Below are 18,672 nucleotides of genomic sequence, written 5' to 3' on the forward strand. Positions count from 1 at the left end.
AGAACATTCGAAAAAAAATAAATACAAAATAAAAAGTAGACTACAGTCATCCCTCGCTATAACGCGGTTTACTTTTCACGGTTTCGCTACTTCACGGATTTGCATAGTGCATTGTGTTCTGCATTCTGATTGGCTAAAAAGTCACTCCGCTTCTTCTCTACCTGTGCGTCAATAACGTTGCAGTTTAATATGACCACGTACGTAAAAACACGCCAAATTTACATTACGTACGTGCAAATTCTCTTGTAATTTGGAGTTTTGCCTATCACTGCGTTCTTCTCCCGAACAAACACACCTGCACCGCGGGCTTCAAAAGAAGAAAACACTGCAGAGCGGAGTCAGGATGCAGCGGCTCAGTCTGAAGAGCAGTGAAATACACCTGAGTCACTATTTGTCCGACTGTACTTTGTATTTTTTTCATAATCATTTTTAATTTTCTCCCCTTTAATCCAATTACTCGGGTCGCGGTGGGCGGTGCTAATCTCCGCAACTTGAAGCCTTCTGTTCACATCGATGATTAAAATTATTATTTGACAGTACAGTACAGAAGTTATTTGTTGAAAAAAACGTTTCTAAAGTACTTTTATTTGTGAAGCAAATGCTTGAGCCTGTAAAATGGTTTGCTCTTTCTTTTCAATGTATAATAGAGTATTTAATTGTATAATAATTGTAAAAATAAATAAATAAATAAATAAAGGTTTCTACTTCACGGATTTTGCCTATCACGGGTTCTTTTTGGAACGTAACCCCCGCGAAAAACAAGGTTATACTGTATATATATATGTACATATTATACAAGCAAAGTGAAATTTGACTATGTAAAAGAAAAGAAAATATGTAGAAAAAAATATAGAAAAAATATGTAAAAAGTATGTTTTGCCCCAGTAGCCGTGGAAAAAGAACAATGTAAGATGCCTTCAGATTAAAAATAATAATAAATAGTGTTACTACTATTGCACAGAAGAATAAAATATACAAAACAGTAAATGATATGTAATACTGCACAAAATGTAGGGATAGGAGCGTAATTTGTCAAACAACATCAGCACAGTCTTATGTGAAGTGCTGGAGTTTAAATAATCTGACAGATTAGATCGAATCAAAAACTCCCAGAACTCATTTGGAAATAATCGTCTTTGTTATCCATTCGTTTAGTTTCTTCCACACTCCGCAGCGCTCAGTGAACCCCAGCAGTGACGAAAACATGCCGAGTCACATTCCTCTGCACGTCGAGAAGCGTCCACGTTGGACCTACAGTTTGTCTGAGGGCAGACACTCATCTGCAGGTGAACCAGTGCCTGCTGTACCCTGATGGACTGCAACAAACCACTAAAAGGCTTTTTACCGCCCAGGACTGTGAACCTGTGAACTGGTTTCTATCAGTGAGCAGCACAATGGGATTGAGCAGACTGCATCTACATGTCGCTTTAATCTAAGTACCGTATTTTCCGTACTATAAAAGGCACCAGATTATAAGGCGCACCTTCAATGAAAGGCCTATTTTAAAACTTTTTTCATATATAGGCACATTATAAGGCGCATAGACAGAAACTACCGTCCTGTGGTGTCCGTTATGCATCCACTAGATCAGGGGTCGGCAACTCGCGGCTCTTTCATCCCTCTGATGTGGCTCCTTAAAATAATTAATGAGCATTTATTTAAAATGTATTTTATTTTAGTTTGTTCGTTTTGAAACAAATCGCTCGCGCTCACAGATGACAGCTTATCCTGCGTAAAGATGCAGGTGACGGCACACAGCGCTGAGGTTCAGGAGCAGAAATCACATTAACCACGTTTGATTCATATTTTAATTGCCTATTATTTCGCACATATTCATATTTTTTCATTGTTCAGTGAAACAGTCATTTTATTATTCAGGTTGACAGCTGACTGCACGCGCCAGTAAAAGGACGCGCAGAGAGTGGAATACCGCTGTTACTTTGGCCACGCCCCCTGACTACATAGCCATAATTAACCAATATTGATCCATATAAAAGGCGCATCGGATTATAAGGCGCACGGTTTTTGAGAAAATTAAAGGTTTTTAGGTGCGCCTTATAGTCCGGAAAATACGGTACTTTGCAATTTTCCTCTCATTCATCATTAACACCTGATGGGTGTCTTGCTAAAGGACTCTTCTGGACAAAAGGAGCCCTGGAACAAATTTCCAACCCTGCTTATTACGAGTCACAGCCGCCACACTTTAAGTACACAGCAACAAAGTATACTTCGATGTATTTGACTTGAAGTGAGATCATCTTTGAGAGGCAAGTTGGGGCTCAGTGTCTTAATCAAGGACACTTCAGCAGAGCAAATGGCTGCTGATGAATAAAAAGTACCATTACTGACCTTCAGTTACAGTGCAGCCTCTCAAACCACTATACCAGACTGCATGTGAAGTGCACACACTCAGCACACTACACACTTCTGTGCCTTCTCACAGCCTCAAACTATTCCCAAATATGTGAAGACGTCTTCGGTTGTATTTGGAAGTGACGCGATCGCTTCAAATGCCCAGAAAAGAAAACAAGTGTTCAGAAGCCCCCCCCCCGGCATCACGAGGCGAGGAGAGGAAAGATTATGTTTATTAACGCCTGAGGCGGCGACAGCTCATCACAGCTGGAGGACCAGAGGGGGGGGAAACAAACAGGAACAAACAGCGAAAGTCATAAACCGAGACGATGAACGAAAATGTAATGAGATAAATAAATAAAAATCAAATAAATACAATCAAACACGAGATATGAATTCAACATCTGATCCTGCCAAATGCTTTGCTGTGGTAGCAGCCGGTTTGGCAAGTCAGCAGTTTACAGACTGACTGAGAAGGTTTCTGTTTCCTGGCCTAGAGAGCGAATCACGTCCACGACCATCGCATGCAAATCACTTTAAGAGCCCGTGATGAAAGGAAAGTGCTCGTTCTCTCTTTGCTGTTGTCTGTCATCGTGCCTCCAGTTCAGCTGCAGAGCAAATGTTCCACTTGGGATCAATACATCCTCTTAAATTGTCACCCTCTTTACATAAAAACGACTGAAATCTACCCTCTGAAATCTGCTCCTGCCTGCCAACATGCTATCACACCTTTTAACGACTCCTGAACGACAAATTTCTTCTATAATTAAGACGTTTATGTCGATACAGTGCAGCGAAATTAAATATTCACCAGCTTATCTTCTCATTCTGGAAGCACAGTTGTGAACGCGCATGTTTTCGATGTTGCATCTGTCTGGATCTGCTTCAAACTGAGCTTCTAAATGAAACCAACCAGCAGAGCTCTACAGAAACTCCCCGCTATTAAAGAAAATGGATGTACTGCTCCGTCACCGCTTCTATTACACTCACGCTGCTACCAGCGGCCTCCAGCGAGAAGACGATCGCGCACGTCATTCACGCCACCGCCCCCCCCTCGGCCCAGGAAGCACGTAGCTGTCCCTGTGCTTCCACTTACTTTCTAAATCAGATTTTTTTTTTTTCTCCTTTTCTTCAAAACTAAGCGCTTCCCAAAGGCAACATGTTGCAGAGCGAGCTGTGTGGGCACGTCTCCGAAACGAGGCCATCGTGCTTTGGCGAGGGTGTCAAGACAGTTTGAACGTCTGCGAGAATAAAAGGCACGTGTAAGGCTACAGCGTGACAAGAGAGGAAGTCTTCCCCGTGGTACTGTCATCACACGGTACCAGAAAACTGTCCCCCCCCTTCACCAAAGCAGACCTTCGCCGATAAAAAAGGAAACCATAGCAACATGTTTATGTTCCTTGACAGAAGCTGCAGGTGATCAGATTTTGCCTGGATCTGTCACTATCCTCCTCCTTTACCTTTTATTTATCCATATCCATCATCCCTCTTTCCATTCACTCTCTCTCGACGCCTCTCCAGCTCCATCTTTCATCCCGCCCTCGAGGATCTCCCTCTCTTTATAGTCCCGTCATTCCCTCCGTCCATTCGACTCTCCCTGGCGGCGTCGGGGGACGGCCGCCTGTGCTCGCTGCACTTCATCTGACATTTTCTCCATTACCGCCATCAAACAGACGCCCGAGCCACGCCAACAGCTACGGGCTTACTTCGCCACTGGCGAGATGGCGGCAGAGGTTGACTTTACCTTCAAACTTCAGGCCACGATGGACTGATGATCCAACAGGTAAACAAAAACCAACAAACCTGACAAGCCTGCATAAAATGTTGTGATCAAAGTCACTAACAGGCCCAAGAGAAAACGGTGCCAGCACACTAAAAAGAGAGAACAAAGTTTAACCCTCGTATTGTCCCCACCTTTTGTCTTCCCGGGTCAAAACTGACTCGGTCTGATTTGACTGCTTTTAAAGCACGAAGTATAAAATAATCATCAAATTCTGTTGAACCTTTTTAGTCAACTTGTTTCCAACACATCAACAAATATTTTACACTTATTTTTGTAACGTATGATATAATAGATGTAATTATAAAAAATTACACTTCATTTTTGATTAAAAAAAAACAAAATTCTGATTATTTTGACTATGATTATGATCTGAGGCACATAAACTGATATAATTTTGATGATAATTTTGAAATAATGTAAAATTTTTAATGGCAGCAAATAGTCACACCTGTTGTCCTCCCGGGTCAAAACTGACCCGGTGTGGTTTGACTGTTTATAAAGCATGAAGTATAAATGTGTGTGTGTGTGTGTTTATTGTACTGGAAAGCACAATAGTTTGATCCATTACACCACTTATTGTGGCCGGGTCAAATTTGACCACAGATGCTATACATTTTAATAAAACACACATAATTCAAAGAATATAGTCATAATTAATTTTACTTGCAGAGAGCATAGTGTGGAACCATCCATGTCATTTTCAAGCAATTATATGAGAGAAAACCATAGTTATGATATGCAAACACTCGAAAACGGGTCAAAATTGACCCGAAGACAACAGGAGGGTTAAAAATGATTTGTCTTGGTCAAATCTCTCAGTATACTCAAAAATATGCATCCATATGGCAAAACCTGAAAATTAAGATAGGAAGACAACCTCTATTGGGCTCAGTGGTTAAGAAGAGACATCAGAATAACAGATGATTTATTAGAAAACGGCAATTTTCTTTCATACATTAGACTCAAAGAAACATTTTATTTTCGCGATGGTATGAGATGTGTCCTTTGACAAATAATAATGGTTGTAGTAATCTCAGGATGATACGGGAGAAAGATCTGTCTTGTACACTGGATGAAAAAACATGGGGGGGGGACTCTTTCCAACACTGAGGAATACAGAAGAGAAGCCAGAGGCAAATTTATTCAATATAAAATAATTCATAGGTATTATTTTACACTGTCAAGACTTAAGAGAATGGACTTCATTAAAAATGACCTATGTTGGAAGTGTGGAGCAGAAAGTTGCACATTTATCCATGCATTATGGGAATGTTCTAAGATCCCCCCCCCCTTGGGAAAAAGTTAGAGAGTATATGAGCAAATCATTAAATTGTGAACTTCCCAGGTCACCTTCTTGGAGACAGAACTGTGGTACCCCAGTTGAATAAATACAGTTTTAGAATATTAAAAACACGGATTATTCTGAGGTGTTGGGGGAGGGCCCAGGCTCCCACACTGAGTATGTGGACGACACAGATGATGTTGGGGAGATTAAACTGTGAAAATGATGTGATAAAAGAAAAATGGATTTTGAAAGACAAACGTGTTAATTTACCTGCCTCATCTACTGACTTACCTGCCTGTCTTATTTTTAGTTAATTTATTTTTAGATTTTAATAATATGTTGAGCTCCACTTTGTCTGTTGAGTTTGTTGTTCGTTTGTCTGTTGTAATAATGAAAATACAATAAAAAAAATCATAGATGTCACCTGATTGGAGCCAGGTGTGACTCACAGTCAGGCCCATCGCAGCAGCCTGAATGAGACGTCGCCTCCTACATTAACTGTATTTACTGGCTACATCATCATGTCCAGATGTGCTTTCTGTCAGGGGGGGTTCAGCATTTGATCCTTTGGTTTTGTAGATATTGTTGATTATTTGTTGTGTATTTATTGGATTGAATCAGGTGAGGTCTGAAGGTCCTTCTTGGTCACATGTTGTCATATCATTTGATGCCTGATTACCGAACGTCAAATCATCACCATCGAGATTAATTCATCATTTTTGGGGGAGCATCCGTTCAATCTGCAGTATCCACACACCTGGTGTCATGGTTGGATGTACAGACACCAACCTGAAGCAGCTCAGAACTCAACACTCTGTTCAGGTCTATTGACAGACGTGGACCAACAAACATCACCTGAAAGTGCTCTGTGTGGTTTTTCATGTCCTCGCACTGTTTAAATGTTGTGTTGTGTCAACATGTGCAAGAGCGCTCCTGTAAAGGGGGGGTATCTTTTAGATTTTTAGCTGAATGCCGAGGGCCGTAATGCTGATCGACAGCAGGTGGAAGTAATGTGGCGTATACAGTTTGAAGCATTGCACCATTAAAAGACAAGTCCACAAGCCAATCTTTATGAAAATAAATGTTTTTTTTAAGATAGGAAACTAATTCAGCATCATGTTCAGGACTCACGGAAACACTCAAACAAATTCACTACCAATGAATGCAGAAGACGTGAAACTCTCAGAGACCTGACAGTCTGACAGTCCTGTGGAAAAAGACACGAGTGACTTTGTAATGTTCTGTAGAAAGAGGGGAGGCCATCAGCAACTTTCACATTAGATCAATTTGTAAGTGGTGGCTCGTATCCAAGTGTTCACTCGTCACATCGTGGTCAGTCGCTGGTTATAGTTTAGTAACAGCTACCTCACCTGCAGACTGGGCTGAAAAAGATGAGGACCAATTATTCCTTCCTTTCTTCCTACCTGAATATAAAAACAGTCTGAACACATCTGTCTACTACAGTTATTTAATAAATGTTCAGTTTAACTGTATCTCCTCAAACACACCGAGGGACCCCCGCTGGGCCTCACAGCTAACTTTGGAAATCTTTTTAACTGTGCTATAATTACAAGTCCTCAACAGAGTGAATTCTTGAAGCTTTCCGTCATACGTAACAGCAACATGAGTAAAGGACAGTTTTACTGCAGAACACGCAGCTGCACCTTTTCCGACCGCAGTAAAACATCTCCCTGCGCTTCCCTCGGTGGGAAAACTAACCAGAACCGAGCGAAGGTATGAATGATAAGAGAAACTCGTCTGCACGGTCTCTGACTCATTTCATCATGACAATAAAATCATGAACACAGACGAATATGTTTCAATCTTTGCAGCAGTACATGTCTGTGCATCAGTTTTCTCTGACAGCTACTATAACCACACTGTCTGTATCTTTATCTCCTCTATTTCATCCCTCTGCATCCATTTTTAACTCCTATATGCAAATGACAGACACCTAAATGAACCTAAATCATGAGGAAGACTCCATCTACTGTGGAGTGAAACTGAGCAGTGTTAAATCGGACGACCGTACGAGCTTTGAAAACAGTGATATCACACAAATAAAAATCAAACTTTAGCTACAACGAGGAGTGAAAGCCCGTCACATCCCTCTGAACATCTTCTTCTGTTTGGGCCCAGATTTTTACGCCTTTTAAAAACAGTTTATTTTTGAGCAACTCAATCGCACACAGAAAGTTTTCCTCCCGTCGGCGTCAGCGACCACGACGCCGTGTTGGAAGACTAAGCGAATGTGCAGGTTATCCCTCAAACAGCTATCTGAATTGGTGAAAGTTAAACGCTCTAATTACACTGTAACAGCAGCGAAGAGGTCATAAAGGAAAGAGATGATTACACTGTTGTGTTGACTTCCAACATGGCAGCCTGCCCCACACAACAACCAGTCCCGGCTCTGATGTGACACGATGCACTTTAGAGATTAATCATACTGTAATTACAATACGACATCGAATGAAGGCTTATGGCTTTGCATCACGTTCATAAACAGTAAAAACATCAGCACTGCACCTGTTTACACTCGCCGCAATAAAAAACTTGGCCACGGTTTTCAAACTGAAGAACAGGATTGTAATCACGGAGCATTAAGAGCTCTGTATGTGCACACCCTCACTGTATAACTACGATTAACGTCAATCTGTTCACACTCAGTGACCAGTTTGCAGGGTTCGCCTGGCTAAACCGTATGCAGGGGGGGCTCTATCGCTCTGTTGATTTTGAGGCTCCACTTTGTGGAGTTGCTGAACTGTATGAGATTATACTGAGTGATGGCTCTAATATTAAGTCCTCATCCCTCACTCATCTACTCCCACCCCCATCTGAAAAAACACCTGAAGCAAATCCAAGCATTTACTGAATAACTCAACGAGCCTTACACCCAAGCTGAGCTCCACACTGACAAGCTGAGCCTCGCCACGCCAACATTCAGACAAAAAAACTTCCTCAATAACAACAAAGACGTGATGCAACGATCCACCGCAGGTTTCCACAGCGGGCTCCCCAGCAGCTCTGGGATCAGTTTTATCAGATCTGTGTGTGGCTGCGTGTCTCCTTCTCTCAGGTGTGAATTATGAACCAGCATGCAGGTGAAACCCACAAAAAAAGGTGGATCTGTTCTCCCTCAGGGGGGAGAGGTCCTACTACTGCGCTCCTCTGTGCATAACTAGAATTTTTGTCCCACCAGCGAGAGACGAGCGGCATGAAGTGAACGTGATTTGTGGACGGACAGAAACTGGATCGACCTTCATTCTGTTTGTCACTTTACAACAAATCTCTTCATGTCATCTGGGCATCACACCAACAAACAACCTTTAACTACAAGCAACTTCTTTAACGATGCCTCGCCCCGTGGCGATTACTGCCCAGGACCCCTTGAGCAAGGTATTAGACAGCCAATCCATCACAGAGTTTGTACTGCTCAGCTTCCAGGTGTGAATTTAACTGCATGAACACATCAAGTTTAAACTAGACGGTTTCTGCAGCGAGCAGAATCCCACCGGCACTGTCGTAAAAAACGATCGTCACACTGCAGGCTGTCAGTCCACCAAGTCACAGCTAAATCAGCAGCATGTTGAGGACTCGCACTACAACACAAACAGTCTGGAGTGTCCCTGTCCCTGCTCTTACCTGGCACGGTGGCGTAAATGACCTTGTAGCTCTCAAACTCTCCTTTCGGCTCCTTCCACGACACATGGAGCTTGGTGGGGCTCAGGACTTTGGCACGAAATCGCCGCGGTGATGAAACTGGAGCGAGAAACAACAGAACGGAGAGCTTTACACAATAAGCGTCAGTTTGAAACATGCTGCAAATATCTGAATGATGAGTGAATGAATCAAAGAGCCCTATCATGCACCGTCCATCCCTCCAATATTTTTATCTCAATATTAGAGAAACTGCCGCCATGAGTGTGTATTAGTGGATTACGTCCATAACAATGGATGGAGTTCAACTTTGTTCAATCACTAGTTGATGATAAAAAGTCCAATTTTACTGCTGTAGTTCAGAACTTTGAATGAAGTCCAGATATGTGGTTGTTTTTCACCTCCACGTGTATTAACACCACAAAGGGTTGCTATTAACCAATTAAAAGTTTGATAAATGTCTGTTAACTAGTCCCGAACAGCATCACGGCTCCTTATGTTTCACTTCAGCGCAGTTGTTGTGTAGGAAAGTGTGACTGAGCTGTTCCACTGAACTCCCTCCAGAGTTACGGCAGCGCAGAAGCACTCGCTCCATCTGTGCAGAAAAAATGAAGGATAAACTGTATCTCATCCACGCTGGGAGGATGCACATCAGAGAGATTAGCTTGCACAGATGTCACATTAAAAAGCACAGTCCCATTCTCCTCCTCATCCTCCTCTTCCTCGCGTATTGACGCGCCTGCATTGTGCTCGTCTCTGTGGGGATACGACAGGCCCTCTTCTGTGTTCCACTTACTGTCAGCATCAAAGCGACGCCCCTGCCTCTCATCCTGAGTAGCTGTTGGCCCTGTCAGGCGCCTAGAGGACTACCCCCCCCCTCCGACCCACACACACACACACACACACTTTTCTCTCTTCCTTCCCTTAAATTCATTTTCTCATTTTCTTTCATTCTCTCTTCATCTCCATCTCCTCATCTGTCCCTCTGTCTTTCCCCTTTCTATCTGACCCCTCCCAGTCCTGATCTCATTTTCTTTCCCTTCGTTCCTCTCTGCGTCTCTGCGCTTTGAACCTGGCGTCAGGTGTAAGAAGAGGATGAGAAAAAGGTGAATGTGACTTCCTTTTAACTGCAAGGAGAAGAAGAACAAAGGGCACCAGAGGGAAAGGCACTGGAATAGCATCTGTTTGCTATTCCTCTCCTGTCCTGCAGGAGTGTTTAGATGTACAACACAAAGTGACTTGATCCACTGAGCTGCACAATAGCCAAATACACTTTTCAGTGGCCTCGACCAGTGTAGAAACCCTCCACAACACTCTGTCAGAGGAACTTTCTGCTTAGTACACAAGAGTATGGTCATACTTTACTCAGCTCCTACACGATGTTGTCATGATTTCACATGAAGACGAAGGTTAAAACACTGGAACAAGGCCACTGTAAAGCCAAAAAACCACATTTCCAGGGTCAACAAACACAACACCCCATCATTTTCACACCGGCAGAGCCAAATCCCATATAATAAATATGCAACTGGATGCAACACATTCCCCAGTCTAATTTGGTTAACTCTGAAAAAACATAAAAGCCAGGGGGTGGAAAATAAAATGCGAAACCCACAAACTCGTTCACGTGTTTGTGTTCTCATTATGAGGTGAGCCATCTGCTGTCGCCGACTTCTTTAAATACCTACGCTATGATTGACGCCTGCTGGAGCTCTGATGCTCCGGCGTGTGATAAACAAGAGGCTCAAAGGGATGGTTCACCCAAAACAAAAAGTCGGAAAAACATATTGACTTTGGAAAATGCACCTTTGAGGAGGAGTTTTTACTGCTGAGTGCCTGTTAGGGACCAAATGCATACATGTTGATTCCCCATACGACACATGGTAATAACAAAATGTATGGACGTTTGAACAGTAGGATTAGTTTTTTGTGTGCCGCCCATGGTAAAAAGACAGCTTTGCTGAAAACAGCACAAATTTGCAGAGAAAGTGCCTGAGAACCGCCTCTTTGTGCATGTCATTATCTGCGGAGGGCTGCTTATGTAGGTATGCAAAGAAACTTGAGTTCAGCACAGGAAGGATAATCCTGACTCCAGTGGAGAGAACGTGAAGCCGGCGCATTCAACAGCAGGCAAATATATTTAGATGCAAACACACATAAGAAATACTGTACCAATTATCTCACCAACCTGGGGATGAGAATGAGGGCTGCGTGGGATTTCGGCTCAGGATTTAGCTCTCTGTCTCGGAAACAAAGGACATTCTCTCGTCTGGAGAGAGCTGCTCAAATCCCAAATGATTCGCGAGGCAGACTTCGCACCTCTCTGTTTGCAGTGCGCTTGAAACGTGTTTATTGTGCGGTTGAGTGTGCACCTGTGTGCACGTGCACGCATAAATTATGTGTTTGTCCGCGACAGGAAGCAAGTGTATTCTGGTGTACGCACGTTGTTCCATGCAGCTCTGGAGCTCTGGTTGGCTTTTTTTTTCATGGCTCTTAAGAAAACCTGCCGGTTCCTTTGCAGCGCCACGCGCACACACGCACACACATATACACACATACACACACACTCACAGAAAGCCGTGGATCTTGTCTGTGAGACTGTATTCTCACGCAGAGACGAGTGCTGGATGCTGAGAAAACAGTCGGGAGAAGACGAAAGGCCAGCGTGTGGATGTGGGAACTTGATTCTCATTTATTTTTCATGGAGAATCTCGTGCAAACAGCGCCGAGGGTTGGATGGGTGTCCGTCACACCCACCTGGGAGCTGTGCAGTAAAGTTTCGAGTGCATTTTAAATGACCAGCGGGAGCGGGAGAATCCAGGGGGACGTTAGGTGGAGGGACAGAGCTGAGCTGAGTAACTCTCATCTGTGAACAGGAAGCTTTTCGTTGGCTAACATGTCTTTCATAAAGGAATACTCCAAGACCTATGATGTCTCTTAAAAAGGTACACAGACCATCACAACAATGAAATATTATTAATGATGGAGGACGGTAAAAGGAACCAAACTGGTGGAAAATAACATGTCCGTCCTCTTTATGTCAAAATTTGGTGCAGTTTTTCTATTTCATACAGTTTCCACCTCTGTCCTCATAGCTTCTGATTGTATCCAGTGGACTTAGAGCATGACACCTACACGAAAGTACCACTGAACAAACCCTCGCCTGTTTCTTCTTCTGGCAAGGAAAGCATGAGCAGCCTCCAAAGCCTGAGCCAAGCCACTGAAATCATTCTTTGACCTTTCACCTTTTTACCTTCACCTTTTCTCAGGCGCAGTCAAGAACACGACTAAGTAATGACTTAATAACAACCCTCGCTCACTTCGCTATACGGCCCAAGGACATTTGGTAAACAGAATAGACGCCACAGTAAAGAACGTTTCTTTGTTTCTCGACTTGTTGGCAAAGATTTGCGCCCACAGATCGGCTCTTTATGTGAGTCTTGCGAGGCTGACGGAGAGCCACAGAGCTGAGGAGTTTCTCAGTGGAAGCTCTCCAAGCTGATCGTAACTCCTCAGCTCTTCCCAGGTCGCTGGCGTAGCCTCGGCTAACCCGCTATGGCCTCTTCTCCGAGGAATGCTGTGGCTGCTTTCAGGCGCTCTGGCCAAAACCTAGCAAACGTCCTCAGTGTGACAGATTTATTCTGACGGGTAAGTGTTCGGCTGTACCTTTAGTGGCGTTGGTCGGGCAAAACAAACCATTCAAAGACAACATCTCAGGCAAACTGTGATGACCATTTTTCACAATGACGTTACGGACAAAACGATGATGAATCAAGAAATAACTGGCAGTTTTTTAAATAATAAAAATAATCGTTGCTTGCAGACCTAACCGAAGAGGCTGAGGTCAGAGAGCGGAGCCCTCGAGGCAGGTGGCAGTGGCAAGAGGAGAGAGGAGGAAAGAAGCTTATTTCCAGCTTGTTGTGCTACCATGACAGCCACACACAGAAAAATAATATGGCCTGATATTAATGATATATATATATGTATATATAACTTTACAATATTGCAATACTGCACAAAGATATGAAATTTAAACTGACATTAGCTTCAAAGTTCGATTACTCAGCATGGGCCAAAAACAAAAAATATGAAATTTATATTTTATTATATTGTATACTGACCTACACTCAAGCTTCAAACCTATTCAAAGTCAATATGTAAAGGGATAGAGCATGTTAGATATAGTAAACCGTAGCGTACAGTAAAGGGTGAGTCTGCACAGACTATGCTAACATAGCAGCAGCAGCAGAGTTGCTGCTTGTTCAAACACAAGAGGGATGACGCCTCACTGTATGAAAGCTTATGGTATAGTTAGCTTAGCTAATTACCTCGCGTCCTGACGTTTCAAGCCCCTAATCTGCTATTATGGTATGGCACAGTGTCAGCCCATTGAATGACTTTACGGTTGTGGCATCATGTCAGCGGGCTTCGGTTCTCCGTGCAGCACCGCAGGTCTCGTCCTGTTTCGAGCTCAGCGTTGCCAACAGCCTCTAAAAGATGGCAGACGCTGAACGTGTTTGGCTGCAGCATAAGCAACCGTGCTCAAAGCGGAACGTCAGTCTCTTAGCGTATTCCTCCCCCCCCCCCCACACACACACACACACATGTGACTCCCAACACATCAAGATTTAAAGCAGATACAAGAAGCACGGTCAGGTCGTCTGTATAATAAAGGAAAAACTCCCTCACATCATGAATATCAATCCATCATTTGCATTCGTGGAGAGAGGAAGTCTACCTGGTAAAAAAGATTGTTAACGATGATACTGGGGTTAAAGAGGCTGATCCCTCTCGGTTAATGAGGTGAGGAGAGAGGTTACGTGTTAATTGTTGAATGAGCTAAATGAGTTAAATATGGTGAGCTCCTGTCTAGCAGACAGTGAGATTTACCAGCAAAGAGAAGTTAATCAAAAACTTTTCTATGCAAAGTTAAGCTGTTAAACAGAAATCTGTCTCAGAAGTCCTGCTGAACACCCTCCCAAATGAGTGATCAATAAATAAGATAAACACATGTGAGATCGCAGAGGTGACAGGATGTGACACGACAGAAAAACACGTTTTCTCAGTTTGAATTTGGCTTTTCCCTTTGAGACAGACAGATAAACTGAACCAACACTTCAAGTCAGTTTGTTTGGAGCGAAGCTGCACATCAGAATTCAACCTGCTGCAGAATAAAACAGCGAGTGAAAAGGAGGATAGCTGCGCTGAGCTTACAGCGTTTATCATAATGCTGAAAGCGGATGAGTGGTGAATGATTTCCAGCCCTGTTTGGCACCTCTGCAGGAACAACCCATTAACTGTTCAGGGAGTGAAGAATCTAGGCTGGTCGTAGTCCTGTCTGGGCAGGCTGGCGCTGTTTTACACTCAAACGCGAAGCCTTAAGAAACCCCGCTCAGCGGCGCGATGGAAGCCCTGTGAGGGTAACAGTCATCATGGAAACAACCACTACAACCTGTGCTTCAATGGGGACAACGTTGGGGATTCAAGCCGTGCATCGGAGTATGTAAAACCCCAGTTGTCTTTGTTTAGCGGCCAGTTTCTCACCCCACATGGTGCCACTGCAGAAAGTTTAGCAGTGGTTTTAAATCTATGGCCTCCCCTGTGGGGTATTAGCCCTGCTGGCCACGTTTGGTCCCAGGTCGCTGGGTTTTAATCCTCTGTCGGCCTCGTCGACCTCGTCGGCCCTCAGGCGGCTGGAGGAGGCACTTACCTTGACCCCGCGCCGGCTGGGGGAGCAGGGAGACGAGAACGAAGGCCAGCAGGCAGAGGCTCAGTCTGACTGAGAACCGCATCCTGGCAGCAGCGACGAGGAGGACGCGACACACCTGGCAGAGAGGGAGACGGGGAAGAGGAGGAAGGCGAGCAGTGAGTCAGCGGGAGACAAGAGGAAGAAGGAAGAGGAGGAGGGGGAAATGAAGGGATTTAAACAGGACTTAAACTCTCCATTTGGCACTTTAGAAGCATGTCATCCTGGATTATGTTGCAGTATTGTGGCACTTTGATTTGAGTCGACTTGAATCAGTTCTGTGTCTGTTTGTGAGGATTCAGATGATTTTATTACGTCTGCAGGCACAGGTTTGTTTGGCAAACTGGTGAGTGGAGAAATGAACAAAGTGATGATGTTTGACTACAGGTCGACCGATTACAATAGTTTGGAGCTGGAAAAATCTGATACGATACAATAATAATATTAATAAGACCATAATATAACCAACAACCGTATCATGCTTCTAATTTACAAATAAATCTGTTATATGACGTTAACTTTCATTGAAAAATAAACCATCTCGCACACAACGACATTACCTTGACTAGCGGAGCGTGATTAATCGGTCGACCTCCGCTTACATCAAAGCCCCACCCACCCCAGCATCCTGCCCCGCCCATCAAACATCTTCATAACTGGTGTCCCATTGGGCTACTGTTAAATGATCCCCTCCTGCAAACTAATATGATCCAATGCTGCATCACTGTGACGACACACATTATTAATGTGTGAAGAAAGAGTGTCACAGTCACATGGACGTGCCTTCACAGCTGCATCAGACACAGCACACATTGCTCCCTGCAGGTGCACTGAGTGATAAAGCTGTCACCTATAACGCTCTGTTTTCTTAAACAGGCCATGGGATATTAATATGAATATAAATATATATGTGTGCATGCTTTCTCAGCCCTGCATCATCATCAGAACACCTTCATCTGATGTGTCTGAGAAAAACAATCTGCATCTGTAAGGCTCTACTAACACACCCTCTTTTGTTTCCACCTCCTGCTGCAGCCAACTTTTAATTTCAGGCAATTTTCAACAATTTATTGATGACTGTGACTATGACAACCTGCATTTTCACCGTGCCAGTGTTAAGGCACGCCATGCTTGAGGTAATGAAAACAGAGCCAGAATTATAGGTCTTTAGAGAGCAGCCTTGACTCAGAGCAAAAAAAAAAAAAATCACAACAATCTCCATGAAATATTCCCTGAGGGACTTGCAGCGTGACTGCAGTTCAATGCACTGAGTTTATGCTGACATTATATGGAGAACACCTGGCATTAAATGTGCAATTCCTACAATAAACGTGCAGTGTATCAGCTGCACATGATGCACGCTTGCACTGAGGTGCCACCCGACCAATCAGTCTCACTCTAAGCAACTGTAAATATAGTGAGCATCGACTGTTGCTCAAAAAACGCACAACCACTGAGAAAAACATACATGATCATCACATCATCACCAAAACACTTCTAGTTTAGCGTCAGTAAGAGGAGCGGAAGTTTTCCTTAATTGAAACGAGCACAGGTGAGCTCTGCACGGTGCGCCATCAGCGGCTCCAGTACACGCGGAGAAAAGAGGCTCGCGGATGTAAAAGCTGCTGTTGCAGATGTGTGCAGATGTGTGAGGAAAGAGCAGTGATAGGCTACCTTCTCAGATCATATGTTTCCAGCTCCGCAGCTCTCCTCCGGGCAGCTCACTCGTCCCCAGCGCGACTCTGATCCACTCTGTCCGCCAACTCTCTGCTCCTGTCGACCGGGAGGCAAGTTAGAGCGAGCGATGCACGACAGTTCCGGTGAAAACTTTCAAAATAAAACCCCCGATGACAACCACGTGTCAGTAACTGCGATGATGGGCAAACTCCAAATTAGTGTTCATTAGGAAAATGTATAACAAGAATGCATGATTCAGTATTTTCTTCTACTGTTTTTATCCAAGTTATTTCTAACTACAGTAGTTTGATGCCTTTGCTGTCAGCTACCCATGGCAGTTAAACAGCTTAATGATTCTCAGCAGATTTTATTTTTTACTTAACTACATTAATAAATCATGATTATTATGATTATTGGTATTATTCGTATTATTATTATTATTATTATTATTATTATTATTATTATTATTATTATATTATTATGCCCACTTGAAGTGTGACCCTTACAGTCCACTTTTAGCAAGGTTGGAGCCCTTGCAGCAGCCAAGGTTGGATGCTGTTGGAGCAGCATCACAGTAACATTAACACACTGGATTGAGTCAAATTTTGACACTCCGTTACATCCCAAAGGAGACACAGCTAATTAACAACATGCAAATCTACTTCAAACCAATCCAACACCTTTCTTGCTTTCTTGGTAGAGTAAGAAAACATTTTGCTAGTTGGGGGAAAATGACGGCTACATTAGCAAGCTAGGATAATTAGCTGTCAAAGATGTTCGAACTAGAGTTTGCTAGCTAGCTTTTATGTTACAACCCATTGAGCCAGGCATGTCCAAACTATCCCATAGAGGGCCATGTGGCTGCAGGTTTTTTCCGTTTTGATCCCTTGATGTTGATTGGTTGATCACTTAATTATCAGCTGGAGACTCCTCCTCCTTGGTTGGAACGAAAACCTGCAGCCACACGGCCCTTTCTGGGATAGCTTGGACATGCCTGCATTTAGCAAACCTTATATGAGAAAATGATCAATAACTAATAAGCTTAAATCACGATCTTTGTGTTTTGGATGCAAGTGCACAGGGACAATATGAAGCAGCCAAGTTTTGAACATGCTCGTCGTTTATGGGAATATTTCGATTTGTACAATCCTGAAGCCGGTTTGGAGGGTCCTGAACCAGACTCTGTGGTGTTTTTTTTCCCCAAGTGATTAAAGCCTCTTCAGACTATTTAAAAATCCTCTAAACTTTGTCAGGTGCACTCTCTTAAATAGACTGGCCCGTGGTCATATTTTTTATTTTTTTTTTTAAACTTCATTTTGGTGTTTCTTACACATTCAAGTGATTCAATTAAGCAATTTAATATGTTGCAAATAAATTCAATAAAACCCATCAAGCAAACATTAGAAAATATTGTCTATAATGACAAAAACAGCTTGAATTTTCCATTGCACAAATGTGAAATGAAAATACACAGTAGATCCATTGAAGATGATTTGTTTTTCTTTTACTTTGAAGACAAACGTGTCTTGCTTCCTGTCTGTCCCTGGCCAGCTTGACGCTGCTGGTGGTTCGCCTCTCAGTTGAGACTTGCAGCGGACTGATGGGTGTTTCCCGCCTCATTCACCATCCAGCCCTGCAGCTATTCATTCCTTTTAGCCACTTTAATGCGAGGCGAGGCAGCAGAAAAATGCGTTGGAGCATCAGGCTGAGGGGACTAAATGTGGATTTCTGTGACCTCTGGCTACATGCATGACTCCTCAGGGCGGCCTGTTATACAGCTCTCTCTGCTCTGGGCAGGTGGCTCGCTGTAAAAACTGAAAGTGAGCATCATGGAAGAAGAATGGGAACACTAACTGTTAGAATGACAACTTTCCTTCAAGTTCATATCTGGGTTACATAAGACCACGGCAGAGAAAACACATGAGGCTCCTGCTCAGATTGTTTCTCAGAGCAGAATAAACCAGTTTAATGCATTTTTTTTACCACTTTACATTTTCATGTTGGTCAAAAAGTCAAAGTTGGGTCACCTGTGTAAACACAAAGACTTTGCTTGCCTTTAATAACAAGATGTTTGTTCCACCAGAATAACGAACTGGGCCGTGCTGAGCTGAGCTGAGCTGCAGCTTCAGGTGTGCAGGTGTTCTTATCTTTGACACAGAGCCTTGAGCCTTG

General features: G+C 43.4%; 1 protein-coding gene across 5 annotated transcripts in view; it reads right to left on the reverse strand.

Annotated features, from left to right (window-relative positions):
• LOC121620150 (collagen alpha-1(XIV) chain) overlaps window positions 1-16,610 on the reverse strand; it is a 149,505-nt gene extending 132,895 nt beyond the window's left edge. For 3 of the 5 annotated variants that reach the window (XM_041956111.1, XM_041956110.1, XM_041956113.1), the window contains exons 1-3: window positions 16,498-16,610; window positions 14,788-14,902; window positions 9,063-9,179 (exon numbers count right to left, since the gene is read on the reverse strand). In XM_041956111.1, coding sequence (XP_041812045.1) covers window positions 9,063-9,179; window positions 14,788-14,869 — 199 coding nt within the window. In that variant the 5' untranslated portion in view covers window positions 14,870-14,902; window positions 16,498-16,610. The remainder of the gene's footprint in view (window positions 1-9,062; window positions 9,180-14,787; window positions 14,903-16,497) is intronic. The other 2 variants (XM_041956114.1, XM_041956112.1) reach the window with 1 other exon arrangement.
• Window positions 16,611-18,672: the final 2,062 nt, after the last annotated feature.

Source organism: Chelmon rostratus, chromosome 16 (genome assembly GCF_017976325.1).
Source record: "Chelmon rostratus isolate fCheRos1 chromosome 16, fCheRos1.pri, whole genome shotgun sequence".
Classification (NCBI taxonomy): domain Eukaryota; kingdom Metazoa; phylum Chordata; class Actinopteri; order Chaetodontiformes; family Chaetodontidae; genus Chelmon; species Chelmon rostratus.